At 31.3% G+C, this 12,500-nt stretch overlaps 1 protein-coding gene across 1 annotated transcript in view; it reads right to left on the reverse strand.

Moving 5' to 3' along the window:
* LOC127643254 (serine/arginine repetitive matrix protein 3-like) overlaps positions 1 to 12,500 on the reverse strand; it is a 68,216-nt gene that overhangs the window by 4,179 nt on the left and 51,537 nt on the right. The window contains exons 11-13 of the mRNA XM_052125923.1: positions 12,413 to 12,500; positions 12,009 to 12,251; positions 8,054 to 8,176 (exon numbers count right to left, since the gene is read on the reverse strand). The exon at positions 12,413 to 12,500 is cut by the window's right edge and continues 169 nt beyond it. Of these exons, the coding sequence (XP_051981883.1) occupies positions 8,054 to 8,176; positions 12,009 to 12,251; positions 12,413 to 12,500 (454 nt within the window). The remainder of the gene's footprint in view (positions 1 to 8,053; positions 8,177 to 12,008; positions 12,252 to 12,412) is intronic.

The raw sequence follows: 12,500 nt of genomic DNA on the forward strand, positions 1-12,500 counted from the left end.
TTCCATTCATTCATTCATTCATTCATTCATTCATTCATTCCATTCATTCATTCCATTCATTCATTCCATTCATTCCATTCATTCATCATTCATTCCATTCATTCCATTCCATTCATTCATTCATTCATTCATTCCATTCATTCCATTCATTCATTCCATTCAGTGAGTGAGTGAGTGTGTGTGTGAGTGTGAGTGTTGGAGTGAGTGTTGGAGTGAGTGCGTGTGTGTGTGTGTGTGAGTGAAATTCAAATTAAGCAATGTGATACCACTCTGACCACTCAACAACAATACACACAGTTTTTGCTGAATTATGTACAGTATTAAAAGACATGTGAGCCGTGCCATCGCCTTCTGTGTCATGTCTGTGCCACCAAATGTAATTACAAAAATAATGTTGATTTATTAGAGGTATTCCCCTGCTGGAAAATCCAGATTATACAGGAGTAAGGTGGTCAAACTGGGATGTGGATCGTGGTAGCTGGTTTGTCACTGGACCAGCGTGGTCTACAAGCTCTTACCAGCTTGACTAAGATGGTCTACCAGGTATTCCAGCTGATCAATCATCTAATGACCATAAATGACCAGCTGCAAAACCAGTTACCATCAGAAGCACATTTTAGCTGAATTTTCAAACAAGGCTTAGTTAAATATTGCACCTCCACTTCATACATATGTCATTATATTGTATATCGTTATATTGTATATCGTTATATTGTATATCGTTATATTATATATCATTATATTGTATGTCGTTATATTGTATATCCTTATATTTTATATCATTATATTGTATATATCTTTATGTTGTATATCGTTATGTTGTATATCTCCTTATATTGTATATCCTTATATTGTATATCGTTATATTGTATATATCGTTATGTTGTATATCGTTATGTTGTATATCTCCTTATATTGTATATCGTTATATTGTATATCGTTATATTGTATATATCGTTATGTTGTATATCTCCTTATATTGTATATCCTTATATTGTATATCGTTATATTGTATATATCGTTATGTTGTATATCTCCTTATATTGTATATCCTTATATTGTATATCGTTATATTGTATATATCGTTATGTTGTATATCTCCTTATATTGTATATCCTTATATTGTATATCGTTATATTGTATATATCGTTATGTTGTATATCGTTATGTTGTATATCTCCTTATATTGTATATCGTTATATTGTATATCATTATGTTGTATATCTCCTTATATTGTATATCGTTATATTGTATATCCTTATGTTGTATATATCATTATATTGTATATATCGTTATGTTGTATATCCTTATGTTGTATATCTCCTTATATTGTATATCCTTATATTGTATATCGTTATATTGTATATATCGTTATGTTGTATATCGTTATGTTGTATATCTCCTTATATTGTATATCGTTATATTGTATATCGTTATGTTGTATATCATTATGTTGTATATCTCCTTATATTGTATATCGTTATATTGTATATCCTTATGTTGTATATCTCCTTATATTGTATATCGTTATATTGTATATCCTTATGTTGTATATCTCCTTATGTTGTATATCCTTATATTGTATATCGTTATATTGTATATCGTTATGTTGTATGTCATTATTTTGTATATCCTTATATTGTATATATCGTTATGTTGTATATCGTTATGTTGTATATCTCCTTATATTGTATATCGTTATATTGTATATCGTTATGTTGTATATCATTATGTTGTATATCCTTATATTGTATATCGTTATATTATATATATATATCATTATATTATATATCGTTATATTGTATATCATTATATTGTATATCCATATATTGTATATATCGTTATATTGCATATCATTATATTGTATATATCGTTATATTGTATATATCGTTATGTTGTATATATCGTTATGTTGTATATCGTTATATCCGTATATTGTGTATATCCGTATATTGTATATCCTTATATTGTATATCCTCATATTGTATATATCCTTATATTGTATATCCTTATATTGTATATCCTTATATTGTATATCCTTATATTGTATATATCGTTATATTGTATACCGTTATATTGTATATCGTTATATTGTATATATCCTTATATTGTATATATCGTTATATTGTATACCGTTATATTGTATATCGTTATGTTGTATATCTCCTTATATTGTATATCCTTATATTGTATATCGTTATATTGTATATCGTTATGTTGTATATCATTATTTTGTATATCCTTATATTGTATATATCGTTATATTGTATATATCGTTATGTTGTATATCGTTATGTTGTATATCGTTATGTTGTATATCTCCTTATATTGTATATCCTTATTTTGTATATCCTTATATTGTATATATCGTTATGTTGTATATCGTTATGTTGTATATCTCCTTATATTGTACATCGTTATATTGTATATCGTTATGTTGTATATCATTATGTTGTATATCTCCTTATATTGTATATCGTTATATTGTATATCCTTATATTGTATATATCGTTATATTGTATACCGTTATGTTGTATATCGTTATGTTGTATATCTCCTTATATTGTATATCCTTATATTGTATATCGTTATATTGTATATCGTTATGTTGTATATCATTATTTTGTATATATCGTTATGTTGTATATCATTATGTTGTATATCACCTTATATTGTATATCGTTATATTGTATATCCTTATATTGTATATATCGTTATGTTGTATATCGTTATGTTGTATATCTCCTTATATTGTATATCGTTATATTGTATATCGTTATGTTGTATATCATTATGTTGTATATCTCCTTATATTGTATATCGTTATATTGTATATCGTTATATTATATATCATTATATTGTATGTCGTTATATTGTATATCCTTATATTTTATATCATTATATTGTATATATCGTTATGTTGTATATCTCCTTATATTGTATATCCTTATATTGTATATCGTTATATTGTATATATCGTTATGTTGTATATCGTTATGTTGTATATCTCCTTATATTGTATATCGTTATATTGTATATACGTTATGTTGTATATCATTATGTTGTATATCTCCTTATATTGTATATCGTTATATTGTATATCCTTATGTTGTATATATCATTATATTGTATATATCGTTATGTTGTATATACTTATGTTGTATATCTCATATTGTATATCCTTATATTGTATATCGTTATATTGTATATCGTTATGTTGTATGTCATTATTTTGTATATCGTTATATTGTATATATCGTTATGTTGTATATCATTATGTTGTATATCTCCTTATATTGTATATCGTTATATTGTATATCGTTATGTTGTATATCATTATGTTGTATATCTCCTTATATTGTATATCGTTATATTGTATATCCTTATGTTGTATATATCATTATATTGTATATATCGTTATGTTGTATATCCTTATGTTGTATATCTCCTTATATTGTATATCCTTATATTGTATATCGTTATATTGTATATCGTTATGTTGTATGTCATTATTTTGTATATCCTTATATTGTATATATCGTTATGTTGTATATCTCCTTATATTGTATATCGTTATATTGTATATCGTTATGTTGTATATCATTATGTTGTATATCCTTATATTGTATATCATTATATTATATATATATCATTATATTATATATCGTTATATTGTATATCATTATATTGTATATCCATATATTGTATATATCGTTATATTGCATATCATTATATTGCATATCGTTATATTGTATATATCGTTATATTGTATATCGTTATGTTGTATATATCGTTATGTTGTATATATCGTTATGTTGTATATCGTTATGTTGTTTATCCGTATATTGTGTATATCCGTATATTGTATATCCTTATATTGTATATATCCTTATATTGTATATCCTTATATTGTATATCCTTATATTGTATATATCGTTATATTGTATACCGTTATATTGTATATCGTTATATTGTATATATCCTTATATTGTATATCCTTATATTGTATATCCTTATATTGTATATAGTGTTATATTGTATACCGTTATATTGTATATCGTTATGTTGTATATCTCCTTAAATTGTATATCCTTATTTTGTATATCCTTATGTTGTATATCATTATTTTGTATATCCTTATATTGTATATATCGTTATATTGTATATATCGTTATGTTGTATATCGTTATGTTGTATATCTCCTTATATTGTATATCCTTATTTTGTATATCCTTATATTGTATATATCGTTATGATTGTATGTATATCGTTATAGTTGTATATCTCCTTATATTGTATATATCGTTATGTTGTATATCATTATGTTGTATATCATTATGTTGTATATCTCCTTATATTGTATATCGTTATATTGTATATCCTTATATTGTATATATCGTTATATTGTATACCGTTATGTTGTATATCGTTATGTTGTATATCTCCTTATATTGTATATCCTTATATTGTATATCGTTATATTGTATATCGTTATGTTGTATATCATTATTTTGTATATCCTTATATTGTATATATCGTTATATTGTATATATCGTTATGTTGTATATCATTATGTTGTATATCTCCTTATATTGTATATCGTTATATTGTATATCCTTATATTGTATATATCGTTATGTTGTATATCGTTATGTTGTATATCTCCTTATATTGTATATCGTTATATTGTATATCGTTATGTTGTATATCATTATGTTGTATATCTCCTTATATTGTATATCGTTATATTGTATATCCTTATATTGTATATATCGTTATGTTGTATATCGTTATGTTGTATATCTCCTTATATTGTATATCCTTATATTGTATATCGTTATATTGTATATCGTTATGTTGTATATCGTTATGTTGTATGTCATTATTTTGTATATCCTTATATTGTATATATCGTTATGTTGTATATCGTTATGTTGTATATCTCCTTATATTGTATATCGTTATATTGTATATCGTTATGTTGTATATCATTATGTTGTATATCCTTATATTGTATATCGTTATATTACATATATATCATTATATTATATATCGTTATATTGTATATCATTATATTGTATATCCATATATTGTATATATCGTTATATTGTATATATCGTTATATTGTATATCGTTATGTTGTATATATCGTTATATTGTATATCCGTATATTGTGTATATCCGTATATTGTATATCGTTATATTGTATATCCTTATATTGTATATATCGTTATATTGTATAACGTTATATTGTATATCGTTATATTGTATATATCCTTATATTGTATATCCTTATATTGTATATATCGTTATATTGTATACCGTTATATTGTATATCGTTATATTGTATATATCCTTATATTGTATATTGTTATGTTGTATATATCGTTATGTTGTATATATCGTTATGTTGTATATATCGTTATATTGTATATCCGTATATTGTGTATATCCGTATATTGTATATCCTTATATTGTATATCCTTATATTGTATATCCTTATATTGTATATCGTTATATTGTATAACGTTATATTGTATATCGTTATATTGTATATATCCTTATATTGTATATCCTTATATTGTATATCCTTATATTGTATATATCGTTATATTGTATACCGTTATATTGTATATCGTTATATTGTATATATCCTTATATTGTATATATCGTTATATTGTATACCGTTATATTGTATATCGTTATATTGTATATATCCTTATATTGTATATCCGTATATTGTGTATATCGTTATATTGTATATATCCTTATATTGTATATCCGTATATTGTGTATATCGTTATATTGTATATATCGTTATATTGTATATATCGTTATGTTGTATATCTCCTTATATTGTATATCCTTATATTGTGTATATCGTTATATTGTATATATCGTTATATTGTATACCGTTATATTGTATATCGTTATATTGTATACCGTTATATTGTATATCGTTTTATTGTATATATCCTTATATTGTATATCCGTATATTGTGTATATCGTTATATTGTATATCGTTATATTGTATATATTATATTGTATATCGTTATATTGTATATCGTTATATTGTGTATATCCGTATATTTATATCGTTATATTGTATATATCCTTATATTGTATATCCTTATATTGTATATATTATATTGTATATCGTTATATTGTATATATCCTTATATTGTATATCGTTATATTGTATATCGTTATGTTGTATATCATTATATTGTATATCCTTATATTGTATATATCGTTATATTGTATATCGTTATGTTGTATATCATTATATTGTATATCCTTATATTGTATATATCGTTATATTGTATATATCGTTGTGTTGTATATCGTTTTGTTGTATATATCCTTATATTGTATATCCTTATACTGTATATCCTTATATTGTATATCGTTATATTGTATATCGTTATATTATATATCATTATATTATATGTCATTATATTGTATATCGTTATATTGTGGTTAAAGAGTTGCTTATGCTGGTAGTGCGCTGCAGCCATGTTTCATTGTGTGATATCATTAGTTCAACATACTGTAAATGCACACATAGAGCTACTGTATGTGACCATATATTTATTAGATCTTAAACTATGTTAGACATACACATCGGGACTGTCCCAAATGCGGCGACAGCATTAGTGAACATCTGTTAGCTGGTATGGGACTCCAGTACCGTTAGCGAAAGACAAAGACAGATCTCTGACTCAGACTTCACCAAGAGACGGCTGTTTGGACTCACAAACTATTTACCATGACTCTGTCATCTTGCATGCACTTTATTCCACTGAGCTCTTATTGACCATTTTGTCTCTTGTTGAGTCTGTGCCACTGAACCGTGTTAGACGATTAGTGTTGATCGGTGAAAACGCCTGAAGGAACATTTGTGTTTAGTTGTGAGAACACACTGAAACAATAGATCCGAGATTAGGAAATGAGACGGTGATGAAGCGCAGTTGTACTCGCGGGACGATGCAAGCTGCTTCACCCAACAGGTTCAGGAGTAAACACGGTAACCATGGTAACCATGCCCGCAGATCAACATCGCTCCAGTGTGATGTCTTCAAGGGAGCCTTCATACAGGAGAGAGTCAACACATCTAACACATGCAACACGTGCAACATATCTGCTGCTGTGGATGTTCTTTTGCACCTGGCAGAAAATAATCGTTTTCACTTGTGCAGAAACACAGAGTAAACTTTAATCCAGGATAGCACTGTCACATTGGCTTTGCCAACACTTGAACAATAAGGGCAGAAATATGCAATGGTCTGTAGATGTCCATGTTTATGTAAATTACTCTCAACATCTCATATAAACCTTTAAAGGGACAGTTCACTCAAAATGAAAATTCTCTCATAATTTTCTCACCCTCATGCCATCACAGATGTGTATATGTCAGCTCTGTAGGTCCATACAATGCAAGTGAATGGTGACCAGAACTTTGAAGCTCCAAAAAGGCAGCTGAAGTGATATGCTATGTGTGGGTGAGAAACAAATTTATGTCCTTCTTTTACTCGAAATCTCCTCTTTCACTTTCACTTTCAGATGCAACTTAAATATTGATGTGTTTCTCACCCACACCTATCATATCACTTCTGAAGACATGGATTAAATCACTGGTGTCTTATGGATTACTTTTATGCTGCCTTTTTGTTCTTTTTGGAGCTTCAAAATTCTGGTCACCATTCACTTGCATTGTACGGACCTACAGAGCTGAAATATTCTTCTAAAAATCTTCATTTGTGTTCTGCAGAAGAAAGAAAATCACACACATCTGGGATGGCATGAGGGTGAATAAATGATGAGAGAATTTTCATTTTGGGGTGAACTGTCCCTTTAAATTTACAAATTTTCATCATTTTGAAAAGTTAAAAAAAATTGACATAAAAATGAATAAGAAACACTTTGGATTATTTATATGCACTATTAATAACTCACATAAAGAACAATCATCTCAGCCTGTTTTGTAAAGCACATCAATAACATAAAGCAATAAACAATTGACACCAGCATATTCCTTATGAAAAGTGTTACCTGGTGATCCGGCGAGCTTCCATGAAGCTGGGCGAGTCTCTCCGTCTCTTCCGAATGGGAGAATAACTGCGTGAGCGGCAGCGAGACCTCTCTGCATCAGAGTGATGAGGACTGTCTCTCTCTCTGCAGACAGACACAAATGAGATGTGAGACACATCATGCAGTGTTAGGATAGCCTGTGTGTGTGAGTGTGTGTGTGTGTGTGAGTGAGTGTGTGTGTGTGAGTGTATGTGAGTGTGTGTGTTTGTGTGTGTGAGTGAGTGTGTGAGTGAGTGAGTGTGTGTGTGAGTGAGTGAGTGTGTGTGTGAGTGAGTGAATGAGTGTGTGAGTGAGTGAGTGTGTGTGTGAGTGAGTGTGTGTGTGTGTGAGTGAGTGAATGAGTGTGTGTGTGTGTATGTGTGAGAGAGAAAGAGAGTGTGTGTTTGTGTGAGTGTATGTGAGTGTGTGTTTGAGTGTGTGTCTGCATCTGTGTAAAAAAAATGTTTAGCATGTAACATGCATATGTGTGTAACATGCATATGTGTTTAGCGTGTAACTTGCATATGTGTTTAGCGTGTAACTTGCATATGTGTTTATACATGCATATGTGTTTATACATGCATATGTGTTTAGCGTGTAACGTGCATGTGTTTATACATGCATATGTGTTTATACATGCATATGTGTTTAGCGTGTAACGTGCATATGTTTTTAGCGTGTAACTTGCATATGTGTTTAGCGTGTAACTTGCATATGTGTTTAGCGTGTAACATGCATATGTGTTTAGCGTGTAACGTGCATATGTGTTTAGCGTGTAACTTGCATATGTGTTTAGCGTGTAACTTGCATATGTGTTTAGCGTGTAACGTGCATATGTGTTTATACATGCATATGTGTTTAGCGTGTAACGTGCATATGTGTTTATACATGCATATGTGTTTATACATGCATATGTGTTTAGCGTGTAAAGTGCATATGTGTTTAGCGTGTAACTTGCATATGTGTTTAGCGTTTAACTTGCATATGTGTTTAGCGTGTAACGTGCATATGTGTTTATACATGCATATGTGTTTAGCGTGTAACGTGCATATGTGTTTGGCGTGTAACTTGCATATGTGTTTAGCGTTTAACTTGCATATGTGCTTAGCGTGTAACGTGCATATGTGTTTATACATGCATATGTGTTTAGCGTGTAACGTGCATATGTGTTTATACATGCATATGTGTTTAGCGTGTAACGTGCATATGTGTTTATACATGCATATGTGTTTATACATGCATATGTGTTTAGCGTGTAACGTGCATATGTGTTTATACATGCATATGTGTTTATACATGCATATGTGTTTAGCGTGTAACGTGCATATGTGTTTATACATGCATATGTGTTTATATATGCATATGTGTTTAGAGTGTAACTTGCATATGTGTTTATACATGCATATGTGTTTAGCATGTAACGTGCATATGTGTTTAGCGTGTAACGTGCATATGTGTTTAGCGTGTAACGTGCATATGTGTTTAGCATGTAACGTGCATATGTGTTTAGCGTGTAACTTGCATATGTGTTTATACATGCATATGTGTTTAGCATGTAACGTGCATATGTGTTTAGCGTGTAACGTGCATATTTGTTTCGCGTGTAACGTGCATATGTGTTTAGCATGTAACGTGCATATTTGTTTAGCGTGTAACGTGCAAAGGTTTTTAGCGTGTAACGTGCATATGTTTTTAGCGTGTAATGTGCATATGTGTTTAGCATGTTACATGCATATGTGTTTATCATGTAACGTGCATATGTGTTTATACATGCATATGTGTTTAGCGTGTAACGTACATATGTGTTTATACATGCATATGTGTTTAGCGTGTAACTGCATATGTGTTTAGCGTGTAACATGCATATTTGTTTAGCATGTTACATGCATATGTGTTTAGCGTGTAACGTGCATATGTGTTTATACATGCATATGTGTTTAGCGTGTAACGTGCATATGTGTTTATACATGCATATGTGTTTAGCGTTTAACGTACATATGTGTTTATACATGCATATGTGTTTAGCGTTTAACGTGCATATGTGTTTAGCGTGTAACGTGCATATGTGTTTAGCATCACTCTATTATAACTTTATAATAATATGCAGAAATATGCAATATAATATAATGTTCATTTAAATATATTTCATCATTATTAAATAATTTATTTTTATTTTTAGTGTTATTGTGTGTATTGTATAGACCTGCTATTGTAGTATCAACTGAGGCTGTAGATTGTATTATAAAAGTAGTGTAACTCATAGCTATTGTAACATTAATGTGTATTATGTGTATAAAACACTTATTAATAACCATATTAAAATCTATTTAAGAGTAAGTCCTCAAAGTAACAGTGTTGAAGTTACTAACTACTAATTACATCTTATACAGTGTAATTACATTACTCTGTCTGAAAAGTAATTGCATTACTTATTTTAATTACTTTCTAAAAGCCTTCTCAACCTCGACCAGATGAAAAATACATGAAGGATAGACATGAAACTGTTCTTTCAAATAAATCTAATAAATTATTCATGAACTGGCCCGGAAAATTTAAAGGGGCAGTGTTGAATTAGAAAACATATAGTTGAATATTAGACGTTAAATTTCGATTTTAAATTCACTTTTGTTTTATATAGAATTGTTCTGTAGTCTACATACGGTATTTAACGCAACTACATCAAAAGTAACTGTAATTAAATTAGTTAAAAAGCTGATAGATAGCTGTGCAATGTTAGCGACTGATGCTATGGGCTGTAGCCTTTAACCTCCTTGTTAACACACCGCCTGCCACACTGGAGACGCTGGTTCAAGTCCCATTCGGAGCGGGGCGACCAGGGCCGGTTACAATGGTGCCATGACCCGGATGGGAGTGAGTTTTGGGGGGGGGGGGGGTTGTAACGGGAGTCAGCTGATAGATAGCTGTGCAGTGTTAGCGACTGATGCTAGGGGCTGTAGCCTTTAGCCTCCTTGTTAGCGCCCCGCCTTCCACGGCGGAGACACTGGTTCGAGTCCCATTCGGAGCGGGTCGACCAGGGCCGGTTACAATTACACCCAACACTGTTAAGTAATATAATGTATTAGTTATAAAAGTTTAGATGAGTAACGTCAACATAAAAACAGCACGTCGTGACTCGTATGAGATTTATCCAGCACAAGAGCAGCCCTGAATCAGAACTCACAAAAAATGTTCCTCTGCTTGTATGAGCGTTTCCAAATGTTTTGATGGAAAGGTCATTCTCTTTTAAAGCACATAACCGGCTTAATTTGGGATCCATTTTTGGTGGATGACTGACAGGTAAGTAAGCGGACCATTGCTGCTGTCTGGAACGCATTGCATTTATATCTATGCATTTGGCAGATGCTTTTCTCCAAAGTGACTTACAGTGCACTTATTACAGGGACAATCCCCCCGGAGCAACCTGGAGTTAAGTGTCTTACTCAAGGACACAATGGTGGTGACTGTGGGGATCAAACCAGCAACCTTCTGAGTACCAATGTATTATACAGAGCACTTATTACAGGGACAATCCCCCCGGAGCAACCTGGAGTTAAGTGTCTTACTCAAGGACACAATGGTGGTGACTGTGGGGATCAAACCAGCAACCTTCTGAGTACCAATGTATTATACAGAGCACTTATTACAGGGACAATCCCCCCGGAGCAACCTGGAGTTAAGTGTCTTACTCAAGGACACAATGGTGGTGACTGTGGGGATCAAACCAGCAACCTTCTGAGTACCAATGTATTATACAGAGCACTTATTACAGGGACAATCCCCCCGGAGCAACCTGGAGTTAAGTGTCTTACTCAAAGACACAATGGTGGTGAATGTGGGGATCAAACCAGCAACCTCCTGATTACCAGTTCAGTGCTTTAGCCCACTAGGCCACCACCACTCGAACACATTAGCGTTTACACAACATATGCATGTGTACCTTGAGTTGTTCTGCCGGGCATTTGGCGATTTGTTCTTGCTAGGGTCACGTTCTCTTGAACGAGGTCGTGACGATGACCTCCCGCTGCTCCAGGAGCTGCTCGGCTGTCTCGCAGCTCCATGACTTTTGCTCTTCTTCTTCTTAGATGTGCGTTTGTGCCGACCCGGTGACACGGATGAACTCCGGTGGTGATTCTGACCTCGTCCGCGATGGTGCCGCTTAGACGAATGAGATCCTTTCGTCCTGTGCGGAATACAGGAAACAGAATTAAGCAACAGCAGAAACACAAAGGAAACATTCTTGCTCAAAGGTTGCTCTTTCATTAACGATGACTACATTCTCAAGTGTGTTCAACTGGGTCTCGTATAAACGTATGGATTTCACTGCGTTTGATCTGTTCTTACTTCTTCAGAGTCCTGCTTTTATCGTGTGGATCCTGCTGAGAGTTGCTGCTGTGTGCTGGCGACTGAGACGTCTTCTCTCGAACCCTCG

This window comes from Xyrauchen texanus, chromosome 4, assembly GCF_025860055.1.
Source record: "Xyrauchen texanus isolate HMW12.3.18 chromosome 4, RBS_HiC_50CHRs, whole genome shotgun sequence".
NCBI lineage: Eukaryota > Metazoa > Chordata > Actinopteri > Cypriniformes > Catostomidae > Xyrauchen > Xyrauchen texanus.